The sequence below is a fragment of the Humulus lupulus genome, chromosome 3 (assembly GCF_963169125.1).
Source record: "Humulus lupulus chromosome 3, drHumLupu1.1, whole genome shotgun sequence".
Classification (NCBI taxonomy): domain Eukaryota; kingdom Viridiplantae; phylum Streptophyta; class Magnoliopsida; order Rosales; family Cannabaceae; genus Humulus; species Humulus lupulus.
This window is the reverse complement of record NC_084795.1, coordinates 176,457,260-176,484,201: the sequence shown is the minus strand read 5'-3', so window position 1 is coordinate 176,484,201 and position 26,942 is coordinate 176,457,260. Positions and strand designations below refer to the sequence as shown.

The 26,942-nt window shown below is 40.3% G+C and overlaps 1 protein-coding gene across 1 annotated transcript; it reads left to right on the top strand.

Moving 5' to 3' along the window:
- The first annotated feature begins 22,807 nt into the window (after positions 1–22,807).
- Positions 22,808–25,611, top strand: LOC133823285 (uncharacterized). Its single transcript, XM_062255952.1, has 6 exons — positions 22,808–22,991; positions 23,120–23,231; positions 24,327–24,466; positions 24,553–24,915; positions 25,010–25,072; positions 25,190–25,611. Exons 1-6 carry the CDS (start codon positions 22,905–22,907, stop codon positions 25,424–25,426), a joined length of 1,002 nt encoding a protein of 333 aa, XP_062111936.1. The 5' UTR covers positions 22,808–22,904; the 3' UTR covers positions 25,427–25,611.
- Positions 25,612–26,942: the final 1,331 nt, after the last annotated feature.

The following is a 26,942-nucleotide window of genomic DNA, read 5'->3' as shown; positions in this document are numbered from 1 at the left end:
AGCTATTGCGGTGGATAATTGAATCTTGACCAAACCAGTGGTACTTTATATTTGAAAGAGAAAGTAAAGAGTTATTTTAAGTTTTAAATTATAAATATAACATTGTCTTATAAGCTATCTGAATTGAACTTGACCGACCCTAAGGCGACACTTTATTTGTTTGATAGTTTTATTGTGAAAAAGTAAATGTTAATTTATGTGTTTTAATTGTGCATTCATGCATCATGTTTACTTTCCAAAACATTGATATTTTTTCAAATGATAATATTATTGTATTTTATTTATTTCAGTAATGTCGAACTGTGACAATCCAATAACCGCTTTACTATCACTTGAAAAACTTAATGGTGATAATTTTATAAGATAGAAATCAAATCTAAATCTTATGTTAATCAGTGAGAACCACAAATTTTTCCAGACTAAGGAATGTCTTGAAGAGCTCGCTGCCACTACCCCGAAGAATGTTCGGGACAAGTATGATGCCTGGATTCAGTCAATAATAAGGAAAAGTGTTACATGCTTGTGAGCATGAATGATGTTCTGAGAATAAAGCATGAACCCATGAAAACTACGTTTGAGATAATGGAATCTCTGTAGGCCATGTTTGGGAAGCAATCTGATCAAAGTAGACATGAGGCTATAAGAACCTCTCCTTACATTCTTGGAGATCCATGTTCATGATGATTATGAACAGTTCCATTAGATCCTTGATTTGTATCATTGACCTTCTTCACGACCATGAATTACCTTCTAAATTCTGAGGATAGTTGGGACAGCGACTGTATTGTTCCTGGCTTATACTTGTTAAACCACTCACTTGCTGCCAAGGTGAAGGTCAAATAAAAACATGTATAGCGCGCATGCTCAAAAACGTTGTGTGCCCTCATTTGTCTATTGAACCTTGCCAAATGATCGGTAGGGTATGTGGTCCCATCGTAGGAGTCCATCACGGGCAATCAAAACCTGAAAGGAATAGGCGTTTCGACTAGGTGGAGAGCACAAGGCTCGCCTCCGTCTTCGTCACAGTACGAGTCCCATCCTTAGCATTTCAGGAGCTTATCCATTTGTTGTCGCATTCTTGCGAGTTCAGCGACAACTAGATTATTGCTAGGTTCTCGAGCTGATGAGCCTGCCTTCAGGAATTCATGATCTCTCATAGGTCAGGTTGTTTAGGCCTACATCCTAGGTCATTGCTGGGCACGACCCCGCCCCTAAAAGTGTTCAAATCCTCTCGCAGGTCAGGTTGCTCGCATCAATGTGGGCCAGGCACCCAAGCGTCTCTTTGACGAGTGTTCAACCCTTCTCGAAGGTCAGGGTTTTCAGGAGGCGCATACTATTCTTCTTCATCTAAGTTATCATCATAGAAAAAATCATTATTGACTGAAAATATTGATGTTTGGATGGCGCAGAGGAGCTCGGTGGTTCCGGCGGGCGCCTAGGCCTGGTTGCTCTCGAGGCAACTAAGGGCCACGCGTAGGAGGCATGCAAGCCTCTGGGCGCACGCTCACTATCCTTTGAGCCCTTTGCCGAGGCCTGGGTTGTGGTTGAGGGTTTCTGGGCTCCTGTACTAGTGGTTGGACGCCTCCCTAAGCCTTCTAAGCTGTAATGACCCAACTACTCTAGACTTTGGACCATTAACGACAACTATACATAGACACTAATCTTTAATAAAACATATAAGTGAAATAATCATTACTTCATTAAAAACTTGTAAAAAAAACAAATGTTAAACTACATAAGACTTAAAGTAGGATATGGGATCCCATTGTTTTAAAAGAAAAACATAACATAATTGTAAATAAAATTGATTACATAATAAAGTGCGGAAAAATACATATAAAACCATAACTAAAGAAACTTCATCCTAGAATCGAACTCTCGGTCCTTGATTCCATTCCGCCTCAATACACATTCCCAAGCTTCCAAGAACCTTTCCCGCCATAAAAACTATTTTCCTGCACATAAAACATAAAGGAGTGAGCCTAATGCCCAGCAAGGAAAACCTAACACGTAAACCATATACATAAAATTCATAATGCAACATAAAACATATCATAAACATATGTCACACATACTATAATGGCCATTATTACTTGGGGTCCCATAAACTAAACAAGTCATATGCCCATTAGATTTGTGGGGCTTGCTAGCTAAGAAAGTCATATGCCCATAAATTTATTGGGGCTTGTTAGTTATACAGGTCATATGCCCAAGTCTACAAACATGCATAGCATCACATAAAACATAGGTTAATCATAACACATAAATTATAAGATAACACATAACATAACATATAGAATCCTATCCTATTTTCCTTACCAAAAATACCGGGATATGATAACAGATTTGGGACTTTGGAACACTCCTAAAAACCATAAATGGAAGGGTGAGTATACTAAAGATAATGAGATGAAAATAATGGACGAACTATACCATCAAGAATATACTTACCAAAAACCTTATGTTCGAGATCTTAGATTTCCTATCCAAGAATAAAGAATAAAGTTAGGGTGCTGAATAGAAAACTATAAGAACTTAAAGAAAATAATACCAAATGAACTAGAGTTTGGAATACCTTGAATGCTTCTATGACCAATCTAAACCTTGAACCGAAATGAGCTATAAACCTTACTTCCCATGTGTTTGGTAAGCTTATAATGATTAAGCTTATAATTCCCAACCTAAGTGTTTACACTCTCAAAATAACCTAGCAACTTGCAGCCTCTGAACTTAGCTTGATGAATGAATAAATGGCTGGGTACTAGGTCCTATTTATAGAGTTTAAGAATGAAAAGATCTTCATTTAACTTGAATAAAAATAATGACTTTTTAAGTGAAAAATATTTGAATTATCGTTCAGCAGAGGCTGAAGACTCATTCAGAAAGATGTTGGACTTATCAAGAGGTTAAAGATTTAAAATGAGAACGTTTTCAAAAACTTTCAAAATACACTAAGGGAGCCGATATATCGCCTAGGCCAGCATGCCCGAGGTGATTGTGCGAAGTTTCGTGTTTTTCGTATCCCCATACTATGATATATCACCCCCTATAGCTGCGATATATCGGCATACGCTGAATATTTAAACACGAAATTACACAATTTTAGCTTAATTTGAATTGAGTAAACAGCCTTGACTAAGTCCTCTAACGTTTTCAAAGCAGCTGACAGACCCTAGGATATTCAAATATTACTCTTAATAAACTTATTCCTCAAAAATACTTAATTATCATAAAACATACACATGACAAGTGTTACTTTCTTATTGGGTCTATCTAATGTAACACCCCAAGTTGCTAATAAGGTTTAGGACCTTGATTAGCGTGCCTGGAGGGCAATAAGTGAATTAATATGTTAATATATGAATTTGAATGAATATGTGATTAGAATGCATGTTTAGGTGGTATAAATATGCATGTGGGCCCCGTTTGTATGTTAGGGGTAAATTGCTAATTTTAGCCCGTTGAGGGCATAAATGTGATAATTGTGTTATGTGATTTGTGCCACATGAGTGTGGTGATATTAATGTGATGCACATGCCTAGATGGTCCTAGGGAGCTAGTTAACTTAAAGGTCACAACGGGATTTTATACCCAGCTCGGGAGGAGCCTAGGGGCACTTTGGGGAATTTCGTAAGTTGAATTGAGAATTAGTGGTTAATGGTTATTGGTGATTGAGTAACCTGGATAACCATTAGTAATTGCTGAAAGTAACAAGTTTAGATGGGAAATGGTAGAATTGTAATATAGGTGAAAGGACAAAAGTGCCCTTGAGGTTTAGTTAGGAAAGGATATTTATGGAAGGGTAGAATAGTCATTTGGAAAAGGGTTGGATAAACTTCAGCTGAAGGAAAGGGTGAAACACGTATCACACTTAGTCATATGTTGGTTTATGCTGGAATTAGAAGGAAAAGCTAAAAGGAAAGAGGAGAATAAGAAGGAAGCTGAGTTTGAAACCTAGGAGGGGAATCTGAGGCAACCAAAATCAAGATAAGGCTAGGATTATTCAGAGGTAAGAGTTATGCTCTGTTTTTGTTTAAATTTAAGGTTGATTTCCAGAGATTAAGTGTGGAATTTAAAGGAAATATGGCTGGTTTGGCTTGGAAATCCAGTTTGGATAATCAATGGGGAAGTGGCTTGAAGCTGGGATTGAGGTGAATTCAAGCTAAATTCTTGATTGAGGTAAGAGTTTTTATTATGTTTGAATTTCGTATCTGGTATGGTTTGGGATTTTAGAGGCATGGTTTATAATTTTCAAGCTCTGGTTTAGGTCTTAGAAGCCATGGTTTGAGCTTCTGAAATTTGAAACTCAAGAATGGATTTTGAGTGTGATTGTGTAATTGAGTTGGTTTTTGATGTTTATAGGTTGTTAAAGGGTTCATTTGGGATTTTAAACTGATTTTGGGGCTTAGGTACTTGTTTGGATTGAATTGGAGTTGTTTTGGCTCAGGAAAAATGCAGGGGAAAACCCAGAAATCTGGGTTCGCGTAGGGGCGCCGCGGCGCAGGCCTGCATCAGGATCAGGGAAAAGCCTCTGGGTGCCGCGGCCCTTGATGGGAGTACTGCGGCCCTAGGCTATTTTTGGCATCCAAGTATTGCATTTTTAGGGCTTTTGCCCGGGGCTCGGGGGATGGTTCCAATGCATTGTTTTAGGGAATTAGAGGTCCCGAGAGTACGGGATTGGTCCCGGGAAGTGGTTTTGGGATTGGTTAGTAATAAAAGTGTTTTATATGTGTTGTGAATAGGATTTTGGAGAGGCTCGTGATAGAGGACCGTGCTTGTCATCTTGGTGCATTGGAAAGCTCGGGATACAGGTAAGAAAACTGTAACACCCGTAGAGCAGGGCATGGGCCCATAGTGTGGTTGCAGGGCACGGCCCTAAATTGTATCATTGCTAGGATGTAGCTTTAAATGAATTATTATATGTTTGATTGTTGTTTGAGAATGCTAAATGTGGTTATAGCAAAAAGAACGACAAAGGAGCCGGGGACAGCGAAGGGCCAAGAACGGCAGTGGGGCCGGGAATACCACTTAGCACATGGAGTGCTTGTGGTTAGGGTGAGACCCCAATGGATACATGGGATATCCTTACGGTGTAGACCGAGTTCCCAGGCTTTGGTAACGCTTCTGGGACGGCATGGTCGTATATGTGTTTAAATCTTATGGACTGTCTGATTATATATGAGTTATCTGCTATAATGATTGTATGATATGCATATGTTATGTATTGTATGAGTTTTCTTGCTAGGCTTCGACTCATGGGTGCTCTGTGTTGCAGGTAAGGGCAAAGAGAAAGTCAACCAGCCATGAGTATGGAGAGCGTGGGGGCGGCACGTACATGTTTGGCCTGCCCGACTGCTTTGGTTGGGGGCATTTTGAGAAATGGCTGTACCAAACTGTGTTTTGATAATTGGTCATCTGTAAATCTATTTTGAATTGTAAATATTTTACAAACCTCGTTTTGGGATCCCAAATGTTAAACTCTTGGAACTTTTAGTGGAATGCAGTACTTTTAAAGATTACAGCCTTGTCTTTTTGTTTAATCACGCTTTTGTTCTAAAATCCTCGCTGAGCGAGTTAATTGCACTTTATAAACTCACTTAGTAATGACTCTAAGGTAGTAGGGCGTACATCTAAACCTTATAATATAATAAATATGATCATCAATATCAGTCATATTAATCAAACCTTAGGTTAAAATTAATATTCTTAAACTTTAGGTTAAACTTAGAAAATCTACAAGTGTTACTATGAGTGTCCAATTAAATCCCGGTCAGAACCAAAATCCACAGTCATAAAAATACTACTACTATTACTATTAGTACTACTATCTAACTAGCTAAGTAAAGTTCTTGGACTCTACATAAGCACCTCTTCCCTTAGTACTAGGCATTGGAGGGAGCACAGGTGGGGGTACTTGTGGGGCCTATGGGGCTTCGGGAGCTGGTGGATCTACTAGGAGTCCTTGTGCAGCCAGGGCGGAGTACATGGCCATAAGATTTTCCATCATCAAGGCCACGTTGGTCCACTAGGTTTCCAGCTCCACCTGTTGTGCTGCCACTTGGTTCCGAAGGTCGATCACCTTCGAGTCCTGAGGATGTGCAGTGCTAGAAACACGTTCTCTGGGACATAATCATTGTCAGCCGCAAAATTGCCTTTTGGGTCGTTACCATGATACTCATCGCCTAAATAGTATTCATCCTCTACTAGTATTTCATTTTCTTTCTCCAACAGTGGATCTACAACGAAAGGAAGCTCATCTGGCCTCTCATGACGTGGAGGTGCCTCAGGATTTGCTCGAGACAGGTTTCGCGTATCAACCATGGTCAAGGATTCTTTCTAGCTTTCTACAGCTCTCAATGAAAGCACTAAAATACTGACCAAAATTTCTGTCAACTCAATAAAATAAGAAGAAGATATAATAAAAAGAAATAAATGACACAGTAGATTTTTACGTGGTTCGAGCGTTAGATAGACCTAGTCCACGAGCCACTTGTATTACAAAAAGTTTGGCAGAATTACAAGCTTTTAAGGGTTTACATTTTGGGCAGAGGATTGTCTTGCTCAAAGGTAATTAGGAGTCCAAAAACTAGGGTTTCAGATCCTTACAAATGACCCCCTCATGACCTATTTATAGGCAGCATGAGAGGAGATAGAGGGGTTGTCATCCTTTGTTACATAGTATTCTATTCCCACATTCTTTGGAGGAATATTCATTACACGATAGACATATTACACGTGTCGCCTGCCCATAGGCCTGACGGGGTCTTGAAATCCTAACGGAAAGGACGCTTGGGACCACTCCTTGGAAAAGTGGTCCCTCGAATCTCCAAGAATCTTGCGAAGCCGTTTTGGAGACTTCTTAACCCTTGAGGAGTTGCCACAAAGGAGTTTGACCTCGATACTCCCCCAAGGGGTCATGCGTCAGGAGCCTGCGAAGAGTCCCAAGGCCTCTCCTCGGGGACTTGGAAAATAGTATGTTGCTCGCATGTTGCTAGGTAGCCTCCCCTTCGAGAACTTCTCAGGATGCTTGCCTCTCGCATTGCCACATGTCATTAGGTGTTGACGTGGACAGTAGGCCGAAAAAGGCCTAAAAAATATTGCATACAAACTGATTTCAAAGCCTATAACCATCTAGCTCCAAACCTTAAAAATTTACCTTTGGAAGTGTCTAAACCTTAATGGATTTGCTCTTCAAGTTTTAGATTCTCTCTTACTCTAAAATATCTTCAAAATACCTCCTCAATATCCCATAGATTAGCTAAATCTAAGAGTTCTAAGAAAAAATGTGAGAAAGAAATTAAACTACTAAATAAGAATCTTACCTTTTTGATCTTCTAGAGCTCTTGCATATACAATCTTTGTTCTTCTGTACTTGCATTTTATCCCTTAGATCTTCGATCTTGCATGCAAGGAGATTAAACTCAGAAAAGAAATAGAACATAAGCCCTTGGTTTCGACCTAGAGGAAAAATAAGAGAAAGGGTAACAACTACACTTGCCTTTTTTGTTTCTTGCTTTGAAACCCTAGTCCTTGAGTGCTTCAATGAAGTTTTCCTTTTGAGAGGGAGAGACGGAGATTTGGAAGAAAGAGAGAGAAAAAAATTTGGAATAGAGATGAGAGAGGAAATGAGGGTTCGACTAAGAGGGAATGAAAGAGAGCAAGTGTGTGATATATAAGAGACTTTTGAGTTTTTTTTAGAGCAAACTCGTGAATGCTTATGTCATCTCATATAAACTTAACCACTAATCTAAGCACTCTCATTGGACATTAGGGGTTGGTCACACCCTGCCCTTTTTTCCCATTTTTTTTCTTATTTTGTAATTACTCAAATAATCACTAAAACCAATAACTCCAAAGTGGTATTAACCCAAAACTATTTCCTCCTTCATTTTAAATTTTAGAGTAATAAACTTAGTGTAAAAATTAAATTAGTGTGACATTAATAAATTAACGTGTCACGTATATTTTACATACCCATAACTTGTTTGTGAAATTGTTTACTAATTATATACCACAAATATGCTTAATATGCATATTTTTTCTCCTAAAATACCAATAAGAACTCTTTTCCAAGAATTTCACTCAAATAATACTCTCATCATTTTAAAAATATTCATAAGCCCAAAATAATTTTTCCATAATTAATTATTCTTGTAATTTTTGTTTTTATAGTATTACCCAAGTGAATAATCCTTAAACTTTTTACTTAATATCTGAAATAGAAAAAGTTGATTAATCAATCCATAATCTTATTTGTCAGAAATACAGTCTGCTTGATCATATTGTTCACAGAGTGCTAAATACTAAAAATGAAAAGTATTGAAAATTAAGAGTACAATTGGTATGTTACTCGGATCATATTTTATAATTTTGAAAACTTAAAATTTATAGGACCCTAATGAGTAGCTGATCAGTAGAGTTTTTAGGAAATAAAATCTTCTATGCTAAATTTTTAATGTTCTCACTATCTTCTAGGTCGAATTGATCTTCTTCTTTGGATTCACAGTGCTCAAACTGTCAATTCAACACAAATAATATTGAATCTTTTTCTTCTTTTCTTTTCTTTACTTTTGGTACCAAATCAACGCACACTTCAATATATTTTTTATAACCATGAAGCTCCTGCAAAATATATAGAATTTCTAAAAGTACCAATATTTTTTTTTGAAATAGACAATTATAATTTTTATGTTTACTAATACCAATTGATACGTATAATTTTTATTCCAAACCCCTACAGAATAAATATTCTGGGGTTTGTCACTGCTTGCTGTATCTAGGTGATTCTCCTCCTTTTCTTCGAGGAACAACCATCTTTCATGTCAGATTAATCACACTTCTCAGCTTGAAGGTTTCTCAAAAGCAATTTGAGCTTTTTTGTTCATTATTAAGTAGACATTTGACAATTGGATCTATTTGCTATATGTATATATATGAAATGTTTTTTTTTTTTCTAGGGATCAATTTAATAATGGATGAAAAGTTTAGAACGAAAATTCAAAACTTAATAAACCTATTATATAATGTATTTTAGAGCATCTCAAATGTGGTGTTATAAAAAATAAAAATAGTGTAATATGACCTTTTTAGGACATTTTGACTTCCACAAAATAAAATTTCAATGATTGTGTATGTAAATGTGGAAATTTTTCCCTTGTGAATTTTATTTACAAGTGAAGCTCTATGCTAGATGCTACATGCTACATGCTACTTATTTTATCCTACATGCTACTTATTACACGCACAAGGGGACAAGGATATCACACGGCGTTGAAGGAATCGGGCTAAGAGAGCCACCCTCGTTATGCGAGGGCCCTTGGCCGCTTGCCAATCCGAACGCCACCTTCGCTATGCGAGGGTCCTCGGATGCCCATCTGCATACGCCTTGTTCCCTCAGGCATCGGGTCTCGCCTTGCCTGCACGCGGGAGAAGAAGACTAGCCTCGCTACGCGAGACACCCTCGCTATGCGAGGGTGTGGCCTTGTTGCGACGCCCGTATCCCGAGCCATGCCTACACCCGAGGGAAGAGGACCAGCCTCGCTACGCGAGGCACCCTCGCTATGCGAGGGTATGGCCTTGTTGCGGCACCCATATCCCAAGCCATGCCTACACCCGAGGGAAGAGGGCCAGCCTCGCTATGCGAGGGTGTGGCTCTGTTGCGACGCCCATATCACGAGCCTCGTCTCCATGTGACCTGCATAGGCCAGGCTCGACCCCTGGCGCCTTGGCTTCTCAGGATACGCATAGGTTGAAGCCTCCTTGACATAGGCACGGGGACCGCTTGGAGGTACCTTATTGGTATGCTAAACGAACATTGGGCATTGAACAGGGATTGATGAGAACGACCGGGTACAGAACACGTGCGCTGACACGAGGCGTACGTTTGTGAAGAGTACAGAAGCACGGCCCTGTTATCTGCATCTGAGGAGTAGTGGTTGTAACGCCCTACTACCTTAGAGCCGTTACTAAGTGAGTTTAAAACATAACTGTGCAACTAACTGACTCTACGAGGTTTTCAAAGACCAAAGTGTGACTAACCGGAAGTTAAGGCTATAATCTTTGAAAATATTTAGTTTCATTAAAAACTTTAAGTATCAACATCTGGGATCCCAAAAATAAGGTTTACAAAGTATTTACAACTCAAAAATAGATTTACACTTGATTGACTATCAAAAGAACAAGTTAATACAACCATATTCAAAATGCCCCCAACCAAAGCAGTCGGGCAGGCCAAACATGTACGCTGTAACGCCCTACTTCCTTAGAGCCGTTACTAAGTGAGTTTTTTTTTTAAGACAACTTTGTGCAATGAACTCGCTAACCGAGGTTTTGAGACAAAAGTGTGACTAATTAAAATTTAAGGCTGTAATCTTAGAAAATGTGTCGTTTCATTTAAAACTGCTAGTATTAAACATTTGGGATCCCAAAATAAGGTTTGAAAACTATTTACATCTTGAAATAAGTTTACAGTTGATAAATCATAAAATCATAGATTATTACAGCCATTTTCAAATAAACCCCCAACCAAAGCAGTCGGGCAGGCCAAACATGTACGCGTCGCTTCACGCTCTCCGTACTCATGGTTGGTTGACTCAGTCATTGCCCTTACCTGCAACACAGAGCACCCGTGAGCCGAAGCCCAGCAAGAAAACTCATGCAGAACATAACATCTGCAAATATACAGTAAATCATAACAAATAATCCACAGAAAACAAGTCAACCATTAGACTAAGCAAACACGGCCATGCCGCCCCAGAAACCTTACCAAAGCCCTGGGGTATCGGTACTCACCGTAAGGATAACTCATGTATCCACCGGGCCCCGCCCTGACTATAGCATCCCATGTGCTAGGTGTTACTTCCGGCCCCACTGCCGTACCCGGCCTACGCCGTTCTCGGCCCTTGCCGTTCAATTTACTATAATCACACATATAGCATAACACAACAACATTTCAATAAATATTAATTCATTTAAGTCTACACCCTAACATGTAATGCAATATAGGGCCATGCCCGGCAATCATCTCATCATGCAACATGCAATATAGGGCCATGCCCGACAATCACACTATGGGCCCACGCCCTATCCTACGGGTGTTATAGTTTTCTTACCTGACAATTCGATAGTTAAAATCACCTGACTCCTTGAGCACGATCCCACTCGAGCCTTAGCGCACACCTAGGCACAAACATAGGTCAAAGTCAACACCGAACCCCAAGTCCGAATACCTAGCCTCGGGACCAATCCCGAGCCCCCGGGAAGTCCTAAATCCCCAAAACAAAGTGGCGGAATCAAGCCCCGAACCCTAGGTCAAAATCCCTCATCAAAACTCAAAAATTCCCCTCTGTGAACAGTGCAGCGCTACAGCGCTCTAAAGAGGACACTGTAGTGCTACAAGCAGAATGCACCCCCCCAAAAACAGGGACTAGCGCTACAGCGCCCACTGACTAGTTGCAGCCCAGAAAACCCAAAATCGCATTTCTGCGATTTCCTTCAACCAATTCAATCCCAAACTTGTCCAAACCTTTTCCAAGCCCAAAATCAAGCTTATAAACATCTCACACTCATCCCAAGCATCCCAAGAACTCAAAACCCAAGCACATTCAACCCAAATCTCAAAATCTACCATGAACAACCCTAAACCAGAAATTCATGCAAACCACAAAGATAGAGTCTTAGAAATCATACCATTGCTGCAAATTTCGACCTTGATTCAACCCTAGGCCTCCTTAGCTTGCTCTCCCTCAAAGCTTGCCCAGAAATCCCCTAAGATTCCCATCAATCCAGCTTAGATACACAGCCCAAACCAGTTAAAACCCAAAACTGAAAACTCTAAAACTTACCTCAAACATTGATGTGTTCTTGCCAAATCTTCAAGTCTAACCCAAGATCCTTGATGCTCAGCCTATCCTTGCTCTCCACTAAGCTTTGCCCCAAGAAATATGAAGAGAAGAGGTGCTAGAACCCCAAACCGATCCCTTCAAGACCCATGTGTTTTTCTCTCTTTCTTTCTTTCTTTTCAGCCTATACTCTTTTCTACAAAATCCACTAAGTGTATAAAGCCTCATTTAACCTATCTCAAAGCCAAATGACCAAAATGCCCTTCCCATTAATTCTAAATCCTTTTGTCCAAGTAGGGCCATTTTAGTCATTTTACCCAATTCTCGCTAATCCTCAAGCGTCTCTAATATTTTCCCGTTGCTTTCCAACACCTGATAAACCACCAATTAAATATTCCCCATCATCAAAATAAATCTCAATCTATTCTCTGAATTCCTGTTCATACCCCCAGGCTCGCCCCGAGCCGGGTATAAATTCTTGTCATGACTTTCCGCTAGCCTGCTCACTGGGATCGCCTCGAGTCACAAGGCACAGATACACCCACATACCACTGTGGTCTCAACAATCATCACATATCAATGCAGTTATGCCCTTCTAACACGATCCGGGCCTACATGCATACTAATATACATAGTCATGCATCTCAGATAAACAAATAGTCATATAACATGCTTTAAATCATAACCATGCATTTAACTCATTAAAATCACACATAAATCCCATCATGCCCTCCTGGCACGCTAATCAAGGCCCTCAAGCCTTATTAGCGGATTTGGGTCGTTACATACGCGCTGCCCCCACGCTCTTCATACTCATGGCTGGTTGAATGACCCCTTGCTTTTACCTGCAACACGGAGCACCCATGAGCCGAAGCCCAGCAAGAAAACTCAAACGATACATAACATATGCATATATTATACCAGCATATAATCCATTGATAAACAGAAAAACCATCAGATTGAACAAACACGGCCATGCCGCCCCAGAGGCCTAACCCAAGCCTGGGGTCTCAGTCCTTACCGTAAGGATAACTCATGTATCCATTGGGTCCCACCCTGACTATAAGCATCCCATGTGCTAGGTGTTACTTCCGGCCCCACGCCCGTTCTCAGCCTTCGCCGCTCTCGGCCTTAGCCGTTCATTTCATTATAATCACACACATAGTACATCTCGAAATAATATTTCAATCATATGATAATTCATTTAAGGTTATACATTAGCACATAATACAATCTAGGGCCATGCCCTGCAATAACACTATGGGCCCATGCCCTGTTCTCGAGTGCTACAGTTTTCTTACCTGTATCCCGAGCTTTCCTGATGCACCAAGGTCACAAGCACGGTCCTCTAGCACGAGCCTTTCCGAAATCCTAGTCACAACACACATAAAACACTTTTAATACTAACCAAACCCAAAACCACTTCCCGGGACCAATCCCGTACTCTCGGGACCTCTAATTCCTTAAAACAATACATTGGAACCATCCCCCACGTCCCCGGGCAAAAGCACTAAAAACCCAACTTTTTGGCTGCCAAAATGGCCTAGGGCCGCGGCACTCCCCTCAAGGGCTGCAGCGCCCAGCGGCTAGGCCACATCCTGAAGCATCCTCGCGCCGCGCCGCCCAAGAACAGGGCCGCGGCGCTCCTTCGCGAACCCAGATTTCTGGGTTTTCTCTTGCGTTTATCCCGAGCTACAACCTCCCCAAATCATCCCAAACAAATACCTAAACCCCAAGATCAATTTAAAACTTCATATGAACCATCTAACAACCTATAGACACTAGAATCAAGATCAAAACACCATCACACCCAAAATCCACCCTTTAATTTCTAATTTCAGCAAACTCAAACCAAAACTTTAAAATGCTTAACTCATGCCTTAGATTTCTCAAATCAAAACAGAAACCAAACTTAAATGTGCATAAAATCCTTACCTCAAGTGTAGAATTCACCCAAAAGCTTCCTTGATCTCCTCCTAAACTCCCACTTCAGCCCCTTCTACATTTCTTCTTCTTTTTCTTCTTCTTGCCCTAGCTTTTTCTTTCTTCTAGTTTTTCTTCTCTTCAATTTTTATCAAAACCAACAAATGACCCAATGCCCAAACCGTGTACCCCAAAAACCCAGCTGAAAATTGTCTAAATCCCTTGCCAAAAGACCATTTTACCCCTTCCTAATAATCCTTCCTAACTAAACCTTCAAGGGCACTCTTGTCCTTTCACTTCTATTTCAATTCTACCATTTTCCATCTAAAACTTGTTACTCAAAGCAGTTACAAATGGTTACGCAGGTTACTCAATCGCCAATAACTATAACCTTTAGTTCTCAATTCAACTTACAAAATTCCTAAAGTACCCCTAGGCTCCTCCCGAGCCGGGTACAAAATCCCGTTGTGACTTTTAGACTAATTAGCTCATTAGGACCGTCTCGACGCGTGCATCACAATAAAAACACCACACCCACATGGCACAAATCACATAATACAATTATCACATTTATGCCCTCAACGGGCTAAAATTATCAGTTTACCCCTAACATACAAACGGGGCTCACATGCATCTGTATACAACGTAATCATGCAGTCTAATCACATATTCAATCAAATTCATATAATATCATGTCAATTTACTTCTTGCCCTCCAGGCATGCTTAAATAAGGTCTTAAACCTTATTAGCAACTTGGGGTGTTACAATTATCCCCTCCTTACAAGAATTTCGTCCTCGAAATTACTTGAACAACTCGGGATGCCGCTCCTGCATATCAGACTCAAGCTCCCATGTCGCCTCTTCAGTCTTGTTGTTCCTCCACAACACTTTAACCAAGGAGATGGTCTTGCTCCGCAAGACTTTGTCCTTCCTATCCAGGATCTGAACCGGCTTCTCCTCATATGATAAATCCTGGTCCAACTCCAAATTCTCATAGCTCAACACATGAGTAGTATCCGATACATACTTCCAGAGCATGGATACATGAAACACATCATGAACCCCTGATAGAGCTGGAGGCATTGCTAACCTGTAAGCCACCTCTCCAACTCGCTCAAGCACCTCAAAGGGGCCAACAAACCTGGGACTCAGCTTGCCCCGGACGCCAAATCGTTTCACTCCTCTCAGGGGTGAAACCCTGAGGAACACATGATCACCAACCTGAAATTCCACGCTCCTGCGTCTCAGGTCTGAATAACTCTTCTGGCGACTCTGGAAGGCGAGCATACGAGCTCTAATCTTCTCAATTGCCTCATTGGTCCTCTGAACCATCTCAGGACCTAAATATCTTCTCTCACCTGTCTCATCCCAGTGTATCGGTGACCTGCACTTTCTCCCATACAGCATCTCATACGGAGCCACTCCGATAGTCGCCTGATAGCTATTATTGTACGAGAACTCAATCAGAGGGAGATACCTACTCCAAGATCCCCCAAAATCCAACACACAAGCTCGTAACATATCCTCCAGTATCTGAATCGTCCTCTCAGACTGTCCATCTGTCTGAGGATGATAAGCGGTACTAAGCCGTAGTCGTGTGCCCATTGCCTTCTGCAGGCTCTCCCAAAACTTGGAGGTGAAGGTGGGGTCTCTATCAGAAACTATCGACCTCGGAGCCCCATGAAGTCGAACAATTTCCTTCACATACATCTCAGCATACTGCTCCACAGTATAAGTTGTCCTCACAGGTAAGAAGTGGGCGGACTTAGTATACCTGTCCACAATCACCCACACCGAGTCATGCTGACCCACGGTCTTCGACAATCCAACCACAAAGTCCATGGCAATATCCTCCCATTTCCACTCGGGAATCCCTAGAGGTTGTAATAACCCTGCTGGCCTCTGATGTTCAGCCTTAATCTGCTGACAGGTCAAGCATCTGGCCACATAGTCCACCACATCCCTCTTCATGCCTGACCACCAATACAAAACTTTCAAGTCATGGTACATCTTCATAGAACCTGGGTGCAAAGAGTAGGGAGTGGTATGAGACTCATCCAGAATCTCTCGCCGAATATCTGGATCAATCGGAACACAAATCCGTCCTTTGTACTTCAATAAACCCATCTCAGAGATAGAGAAGTCCTTGACTGCTCCAGTTAGGAAATTCTCACTACGTTTAACTAACTGGGGATCCATTCCCTGTGCTTCCTTAATCCTCTCAAGGAGCGTTGACTGAAGAGTAATGTTGGCTAGCCTACCAACCACTAACTCTATACCTGCTCTGGTCATCTCTTCAGCTAATCTGTCAGATATCTACCTCGAACTATACAAATGTCCTGGGCCCCTCCGGCTCAATGCATCAGCCACTACATTAGCTTTCCCAAGATGGTATAGGATATCACAATCGTAATCCTTTACCAACTCTAGCCACCGCCTCTGGCGCATATTCAAGTCCTTCTGGGTAAAGAAATACTTTAAACTTTTGTGATTAGTGTATATCTCGCATCTTTCGCCATACAGATAGTGTCTCCAAACCTTAAGTGCGAATACCACTGCAGCTAACTCCAGATAATGCGTGGGATATCTCTGCTCGTACTCCTTTAATTGCCTTGATGCATAAGCTATCAGTTTCCCAGCCTGCATCAACACACAACCCAGACCCTGTCTAGAAGCGTCACAGTAGACCACAAACTTCTCATCATCTGTCGGCAGGCTCAACACTGGTGCAGTAATCAATCGTCGCTTCAACTCTTTAAAGCTGTTCTCACATCGATCTGTCCACACATACTTGGTCTTCTTTCTTGTCAATTCTGTCAATGGAGTAGCAATACTGGAGAACCCCTCTACAAACCGTCGGTAGTAACCTGCTAGTCCAAGGAAACTTCTAACTTCAGGAACATTGTTTGGTCTAGGCCAATCTCTTACTGCCTCTACCTTACTTGGGTCGACCAGTAATCCATCCTTACTGATAATATGGCCCAGAAATGAAACTTGCGATAACCAGAACTCGCACTTGCTAAACTTAGCATATAGCTTATGCTCTCTCAGCCGCTGCAACACCAGGCGCAGATGATGCTCATGCTCTGTCTCTGTCTGGGAGTACACTAAGATATCATCGATAAATGCAATCACAAACTTATCCAGATAATCTTTGAAAATTCTGTTCATCAAATCCATAAAAGCTGCTGGGGCATTGGTTAATCCAAAGGACATAACCAGAAATTCATAATGCCCATACCGTGTCCGAAAAGCAGTCCTTGGTACGTCCTCTTCTTTTATCCTCAACTGATAATAACCTGATCGGAGATCAATCTTTGAAAACACTGTACTCCCCTGAAGCTGATCAAATAAATCGTCAATCCTAGGCAATGGATACTTGTTCTTGATGGTCAGCTTATTCAACTCCCTGTAGTCAATGCACATCCTGAGCGATCCATCCTTTTTCTTAACAAATAACACTGGAGCACCCCATGGCGAGAAACTCGGTCTGATAAACCCCAAATCCAGTAGCTCCTGCAACTGAATCTTCAATTCCTTTAATTCTGCCGAAGCCATTCTGTAAGGTGCCTTGGACACTGGCTCTGTTCCCGGAACCAACTCTATGACGAACTCAATCTCTCGCTGTGGCGGCAATCCTGGCAGATCTGCTGGAAACAAGTCTGAAAACTCACAGACCACTCTGGTTTCATTCGGTCCCACTGCCGTCACCTTAGAGGAATCTACAACACTCGCTAGGAATCCTGTGCAACCCTCCTGCATCAGGTCTCTAGCCTTTAGTGCTGAGATCATAGGCACCCGCGGTCCACTCACCGTCCCCACAAACACAAAGGGTACCTCGCCTTCTGGTTCAAAAGTCACCATTCGTCGCTTACAGTCAATTGTTGCTCCATACCGCGTTAGCCAATCCATTCCTAGTATTATATCAAAATCATCCATATCTAGTTCAACCAGGTCAACAAACAATTCCCTACCATCTATCACTACTGGTAATGCTCTAACCCATCTCCTATAGACTACCAGTTCCCCTGTTGGCAATAAAGTCTGAAAACCCCTAGCATACAAAATACTAGGTCTACAAAGCTAATCAATCACCCTAGCAGATACAAATGAGTGAGTAGCACCAGAATCAATCAATGCAGTATACAAAGAACCAGCGCTAAAAATCTGACCTGTCACAACTGAGGGACTGGCCTCTGCCTCAGTCTGAGTCAAAGTGAATACCCGAGCAGGAGCGAGGCTGTCTCCCTGCTTTGGCTCCTCTTTCTTTGCTTATGGGCAGTCTTTCTTCAAATGATTGATGCTCCCACAAATAAAACAAGCCCTGGTCCGGCACTCGCCCTGATGTCGTCGCCTGCATCGAGGACACATCAGAAAGCTCCTCCAGTTGTCATTTCCGCCCTGACGGCCACCTATAGAACCGCGAACCCTCCTATCAGAACCATAAGGAACAAATGAATCTGGTGCTCTTCTTTTCTGCTCACTAGGGCCACTGTCCCGACTAGGCCCAGAAGAAGGAGGCACCGTCCTCCTGGTATCGCGCCTAGCAGCGCTATCCTTCAAGATCTGATCCTCAGCCCTCTCTGCAGTAAGGGCTTTATCCACTACCTGAGCATAAGTAGTCTCTGGAACCAATGTAATACTCACATCACAGGCGATCATCACATTCAATCCCCGTATAAACCTATCCCTCCTGGCCGCATCAGTCGGCACTAACTCTGGCGCAAACTTTGCCAACCAGTCAAATCTCAGGGCGTACTCAGTGACTGATAACCGGCCCTGAGTCAGGCTGATAAACTCATCAGCCTTCGCAGCTCGAACTGCTACACTGTAGTATTTCTCATTAAAAATGCTCTTAAACTCTTCCCAAGTCATAATTGCAGTGTCCCTTCGCTGCCTTACTACATCCCACCATATTCGTTCATCATCTCTAAGCATATAGCTAGCACAATCAACCCTTTCCTTTCCTTCAACCCTCATGAAATCCAAGATTACAGAAATCGTATTCATCCACTGCTCAGCCCGCAGTGGGTCTGTTCCACCCTCAAAGGTAGGAGGTTGCTGTTTTCTGAATCTTTCATACAGAGGTTCCAACCTGTTCTCAACCACAGGCTGAACCGGAGTTGGTGCTACACTCTGCTGTAGTTGTAACCCGGTGACTGGTGGAGGAGCCTGCTGCCTCAACTGACTAAGCTCATCTTCTATTTTCTTCATTCTAGCCTCCATTTCAGCTAAAATCTGTTGCCAGTTCTGAGGAGCAGGTGGAGGGTCCTGACCCTGATTGTCATCCTCGGCCTGAATACCGCGGAGTCTAGATGATTGCCGAGGCATTACAACTCAATGCCTGCAATCAGTGACACCGCTCATCAGGCATGATAACAAGATCCAAATCCACCTCTCAATCTCAACAACAACCAAGATCAACCATCCAAATAACATATAGATAGCATATAACACACAACGGGCCTAGCCCTGACATCATGCATATGTTATTTCACTCATCATGCTCATTACAATCTAAGCAGGCAAACAAGGCATTCAAACACATATTCAAGTACATTCATCAACCATACCAATCAACCCTGAGTCGAGCTTTTCAATGGCAGCGTGCGTACATGTTTGGTCAATCTCCAGAACCAATAAACCTTGGCTCGCTCTGATACCAAGTTGTAACGCCCTACTACCTTAGAGCCGTTACTAAGTGAGTTTAAAACACAACTGTGCAACTAACTGACTCTACAAGGTTTTCAAAAACCAAAGTGTGACTAACCGGAAGTTAAGGCTGTAATCTTTGAAAATATTTAGTTTCATTAAAAACTTTAAGTATCAACATCTGGGATCCCAAAAATAAGGTTTACAAAGTATTTACAACTCAAAAATAGATTTACACTTGATTGACTATCAAAAGAACAAGTTAATACAGCCATATTCAAAATGCCCCCAACCAAAGCAGTCGGGCAGGCCGAACATGTACGCGCTGCCCCCACGCTCTCCATACTCATGGTTGGTTGACTGACCCCTTGCTTTTACCTGCAACACGGAGCACCCGTGAGCCGAAGCCCAGCTAGAAAACTCAAACAGTACATAACATATGCATATATTATACCAGCATATAATCCATTGATAAACAGGAAAACCATCAGACTGAACAAACACGGCCATGCCGCCCCAGAGGCCTAACCCAAGCCTGGGGTCTCGGTCCTTACCGTAAGGATAACTCATGTATCCATTGGGTCCCACCCTGACTATAAGCATCCCATGTGCTAGGTGTTACTTCCGGCCCCACGCCCGTTCTCAGCCTTCACCGCTCTCGGCCTTAGCCGTTCATTTCATTATAATCACACACATAGTACATCTCGAAATAATATTTCAATCATATGATAATTCATTTAAGGTTATACATTAGCACATAATACAATCTAGGGCCATGCCCTGCAATAACACTATGGGCCCATGCCCTGTTCTCGAGTGCTACAGTTTTCTTACCTGTATCCCGAGCTTTCCTGATGCACCAAGGTCACAAGCACGGTCCTCTAGCACGAGCCTTTCCGAAATCCTAGTCACAACACACATAAAACACTTTTAATACTAACCAAACCCAAAACCACTTCCCAGGACCAATCCCGTACTCTCGGGACCTCTAGTTCCTTAAAACAATACATTGGAACCATCCCCCGCGTCCCCGGGCAAAAGCACTAAAAACCCAACTTTTTGGCTGCCAAAATGGCCTAGGGCCGCGACACTCCCCTCAAGGGCCGCGGCGCCCAACGGCTAGGCCACATCCTGAAGCATCCTCGCGCCGCGGCGCTCCTTCGCGAACCCAGATTTCTGGGTTTTCTCTTGCGTTTTTCCCGAGCTACAACCTCCCCAAATCATCCCAAACAAATACCTAAACCCCAAGATCAATTTAAAACTTCATATGAACCATCTAACAACCTATAGACACTAGAATCAAGATCAAAACACCATCACACCCAAAATCCACCCTTTGATTTCTAATTTCAGCAAACTCAAACCAAAACTTTAAAATGCTTAACTCATGCCTTAGATTTCTCAAATCAAAATAGAAACCAAACTTAAATGTGCATAAAATCCTTACCTCAAGTGTAAAATTCACCCAAAAGCTTCCTTGATCTCCTCCTAAACTCCCACTTCAGCCCCTTCTACACATCTTCTTCTTTTTCTTCTTCTTGCCCTAGCTTTTTCTTTCTTCTAGTTTTTCTTCTCTTCAATTTTTATCAAAACCAACAAATGACCCAATGCCCAAACCGTGTACCCCAAAAACCCAGCTGAAAATTGTCTAAATCCCTTGCCAAAAGACCATTTTACCCCTTCCTAATAATCCTTCCTAACTAAACCTTCAAGGGCACTCTTGTCCTTTCACTTCCATTTCAATTCTACCATTTTCCATCTAAAACTTGTTACTCAAAGCAGTTACAAACGGTTACGAGGTTACTCAATCGCCAATAACTATAACCTTTAGTTCTCAATTCAACTTACAAAATTCCTAAAGTACCCCTAGGCTCCTCCCGAGCCGGGTACAAAATCCCGTTGTGACTTTTAGACTAATTAGCTCACTAGGACCGTCTCGACGCGTGCATCACAATAAAAACACCACACTCACATGGCACAAATCACATATTACAATTATCACATTTATGCCCTCAACGGGCTAAAATTATTAGTTTACCCCTAACATACAAACGGGGCTCACATGCATCTGTATACAACCTAATCATGCATTCTAATCACATATTCAATCAAATTCATATAATATCATGTCAATTTACTTCTTGCCCTCCAGGCATGCTTAAACAAGGTCTTAAACCTTATTAGCAACTTGGGGTGTTACAGTGGTGGTACGGACCTGTACGAAGAGTAGTGGTACCACTTGAACACCCCGGACCATACGCCAGAGCCGACAGTACTATGTCCTAGGCCACGACTCTGGCATTGTCAGGGTGGACACCACTACGCCCTGAGCCACTACGATGTCAGAGTACCTGTGTACGTCCCTGTCGTCTAGGACTTGTTTGTATCTAGGGCCAATAGAGCCCCCTATAAATAGGCCCCATCCCTTCAGGATGAGGGGGTTGGAAAACTGAGTATATGAAAAAGACTTAAGAAATATATGATCCTGGTTTTTCATTGTTGCCTGAGTTTTCTTTTGTTAATGAGAGTTCTTTCTATCTGATTCAAAGCTTTCTATAGTATAGAGATTGAAGTTTTCTAACCATCAATCGTTGACGAGTTCTTACCGTCAACAGTGTACAATTTGTGCCAATTTTGACAAATATTAAAAATTATGTCGAATTTGACCCACATTAAATGCTATCTTTTTTTATTTATTTTTCTACCACTCATTAAGAAATGTGTGCCAAAAAAAATTCTTTTTATTTTAAATATATGCATGGGTGGAGTTCATAAATTTGACATAATTTTTTTTTATATTTTCAATAAACATTAATTACTTTGTTGATTTTTTTGATTAGTCTAAGCACAATTGTAAAAATGGTCAAATATAACACACTCAATTTTCGGGCTAAATTTGTCACAAAAATTGAATAGTTTTATACCATCTTCAATGCATTACGTAAATTTTTTGCTAAATTTAGCACAAAAAATAAGTTAATGTTATATTTGATCCAATATTTGTAATTGTGCTCCAACGCACAAAATGCAAATTAACACCAAAAAAATCAATAATTCATTTAATATTTATTAAAAACAAATAAAAATTAATTTTTCTTATTATTTTTTATTATATAAATTATGTATTCGAAGAAATTTGCCATTAAAAAAAATAAAAAATGATATATAGTTAATTATTAATTATCAACTATTAAATTATAATAACTAATGGCAATATAATAAATAAAAAAATAATATTTATTACATCATCAACTTTTCCAATACTATATTTTATACCCAACTTTTAGCATTATGCAAATTTATCACACTTTTTGTAACAACACCGTAATTATACTTTGCACCAGCTTTTTCACCCAGGGAGATGCTCTTACATAGCAAATTTCCTTATCTTGAATAATTTACCACAGGTCCACAACATAGTATTAAGAAGTTTTTGAGTTTCCAAGGTTTAGCCTTTTGGGCTCTGGCTTGAACAAAGTCGCCAGCTTATGGTGGAAGAGATGAGCTATGCAGTCCTACGCCTTCATGCTCATCCATTCCTTGACGGGTCTCTTTCTTCTACCTCCAACAACTCAGTAATCACCTCTCTCTCTCTCTCTATATATATAGATATATATATATATATTATACACCCACACATATGATATTACAATGGCGAAGTAAGTTTCTATACACTTAATCGGGTCTTTGTCAAAATTTGCAGAGCACCGTTGGTAGCGGAAGCTCGGAGGCCTCTAACCTTGTAGAAATGAGGCCAACTGTTAATGGGTACAAGTGGCGTTTGGTTATTTCATACGAAGGAACTAACTACGCAGGTATTGCTGTGTGCAAACCTTTAAATGTTGGATGTGTTGTTCTCGTTAGTAGTAGTAGTTTTATGCTGAAACATCTCATAGTAATTTGTTTACTTGGTTTGTAAAACCAAATAACAACAGCCCATCTGCAAGCAGCTTAAATGGCTTTCTATTATCCTGCTTTACTTGATTTGAGTTGTTTAAATTTCCCCTAATTTCTAAATGAAAATAGTTTGTGTTCTACATGTTGGTTGGATAATTAGTCAATTCAGGGGGTAGACTTCATGATGGAAGTTGGAACTTGTTATCTGATTGCCTTTTGATGCTCTAATTCTCTAATTCCTGTGACTACCGAGGAAATTAAAATTCTAAATATTGTGATCCCAAGTGATAAGAGCACCACTCTGTGGATGCACTGCTACTTATATGGGCTTAGTTTTCGGTAAAAGCTAATTCACTGCCTATGAGACAATGCTCAACTACTTAATGATATCTAACTGTTCGTAAGTGGTTATTCTGGATGCTAATGGTATGTGGTCCTGTATTTTCTGCGTGTATGTTTTAGTCAGCTGAGAACTGGATGGGGATTCTGGTTGACTCACTGCCTCACTGGGACCATGTGTTATTAAGTAAGGTACTTAGGTTTGCTGTGAAAATTGATTGTCAAGGCAAGATCTATATATATTTAAGTAATTATGATCACTTTATCATACTAGTGTTGATTAGAGAATGAGCTTCAACGTGTTCCTTGAAGTTGTTTTTACTTGATTTTCCCATCAGTGAGATTATTTCCCCTTTCCGTGATATATTTGATAGTCTCCTCGGTTGTCATGTTTAAAATTTCTCTATATTTACAAATTGTATGAGCAATACATGTTGGTTGGATATTGTGCCATTTTATAATGTGGATGTACGTTTTGGTGATAATTGATAACTCAATGACAACTATGAAACATGATAACGCATGCTAAGCATCATCAAACTGTTGTGCATTTAGTATTGTGCTCAGATTTTGTAATACATCGTGCATTGGAGGATGAGACTCAATGCTTTTTTTTTCAGAAGATGCACTTGCTGATATATGCATTGTTATGACCATGATGGCTGTTTTTTCAGGCTGGCAGTATCAGGTATCACCACCGACCGTACAGTGCTTTCTGGAGAAGGCTCTAACTTGTGCAACAAAGCTAGAAAGAAAAGATCTGTGCTTGGTTGGAGCAGGCAGAACAGATGCTGGAGTTCATGCGTTAGGCCAGGTCTGTCTATGCTACTGCTTTTATAGATTCAAAAAAGTATCTGTTGATTAATGAATCACAAACTTTACAATCAGTAAAGATTTCAGGTGGCACACTTTGTCACCCCTTTCAACTATGGCAGCTTGGAAGGCATTCATGCTGCTCTGAATGGTCTTCTTCCTGCTGATATCAGAGTTAGAGAGATTAGCCCTGCAGTGCCTGAATTCCATGCCCGATTTTCAGCAGAAGGCAAGATTTATCATTACAAGATATATAATGATGCTATCATGGACCCAATGCAGCGCCATTTTGCTTACCACAGTGCTTGTAAGCTCAATGCCGCTGTTATGAGAGAAGCTGCAAAGCATTTTGTCGGAATCCATGATTTCACTGCTTTTGCTAATACATCCAACAGCGACAGAGTGCGAAATCCAGTCAAGAGTATATTCAGATTTGACGTCATTGAAATGGTATCACTTTCTGTGTTGGTGATTATATTTTAGGACATCATTCATAACAACAGTTACAATTACATGTATCTAACTAGCTGATTATACTATTTAGGGAGCACTTTTACAGTTAGAGGTTGAAGGCTCGGGCTTTTTATATAGACAAGTCCGGAATATGGTAAGTACCATTAATCTCAATCAATTCTGATAAAGAGTGTTTGTTCATGTCATAATTCAATTTATCAAAATAATAATGTTCGTTTGTGATAATTCATTGCTGACTAACTTGTTACAGGTTGCTTTACTGCTTCAAGTTGGAAGGAAAGCACTTCCTCCTGATATTGTTCCATGCATTCTGGCATCACGAGATCGAAGGGAGCTTGCTAAATATGTCATGTTTACTCCACCTCATGGGCTTTGTCTTGTGAATGTCATGTACAATAAGGATCATTTGCGGCTTCCACAAGATTGCCCCACAGGCAGTTTCGGTAAGCATCATACTATAACCAGATGTAAGCTTCCATTCTGCTGAATGTTTCACTTTGTTAAAGAAGAACAAATTCCAAATTGTTTTGAAACATAGAGTAATGGTATAAATGCCAGTTAAACCACACTTCTATTTATTTTCCTGTCTAGTAACGTTAAGTACTAATGTACTCTAGCTTCATTCGCCAATTAATTTATGACACAGAAAAGTATGTGAACCATATTTTATCATGTGGTATGATAGTACGATTTATTTATTTTATCATTTCATCGTCATTATATAACCGAAGAGTACTATATGAACCATATATTATCATGGGGGTGAGGGATTGGACCTAAAACCTCTTCATATAGATCAAAGGTCTAAAGGTGTGGTACCACTTAGTTAAGCGTAAGACTAAGACCGAAGAGTACTATTTGAAGTAATCGGATATCCCCACATTTACTAAGTAAAAGTTACAGACGACGATAGGGTTTAACTACAAACTAATGTCGGTTTATACTCTCAATGCAGCAAAAATTTACATGAAAAATTAAGAAAAAGATACTCATAGTTATATATCTAGATTAATACTCAATTCAATGGTTACTATACATAAATTTTGTGATTAGTTTGATAACTTACTAAAACTATCTGATAATTATGACAGCTAATTACTTAACATTGATAACATTAATTTTTATTTTTGAAATATAATGATGGTGAAGACATAACTATAAAGAATTCTGTATATTTATATAAGCTAGTCAGGTAAAAGTTACGTAATACATCCTAAAAGTGACAAAAAACTAATATAATATTTATTTTGATTTGAATATTATTTTAATGTCATTTAGTAATAAATTAAATGAAAGGCAGTAATATTTTTATATAATTCATTTGTAATAAAAATGATATTTTATTTATTTATGAGAAAATACTAATTCAGACGGGTTGAATGTCTTTGGATTCTATATTTTGTTAAATTATATTTTGGACTATATGTTTTACAAAATAGTACCCTGACCTGATTTCGGCCAAAATATTTTTCAATATGACCAAAATCATATTTGAGTTTGGGATTGTCAGAATAATAGAATCATACTCGGGAAGTGGAAGTGCATTGTATGTGCAACGCCCTACTACCCAAGGAATGTTACACTGTATATTATAAATAGTGCTAAACTCGCTAAACGAGTCATTTAGCTATAATTGTGTAGCTAAATGTGATTAATATTTTAGGGTTAAAATTTTTGGTCAAGGATACAAACGTTTTACTAAAACGTTTACTGTATACATGAGATCCCAAAATATATTTAAAATGTTAATTACAATAAAAGATTTACAACCAGCCGACCTAAGCAGCAAAATAGGGTTTGATCCTAGTTTCTCTTTAAACTCTCAGTCGTGGTGGTCGAGCAGCCGCATATGTACACATCGTGACCTAAGCTCTCCAACTCAAGAATGATCCAACTTTCTTTTACCTTTACCTGCACCACATAGCACCCGTGAGCCAAGGCTCAACAAGAAAACTCAAACGTGCTCATAAGCAGTTAATAACATGTCACCAAATCATAATAAG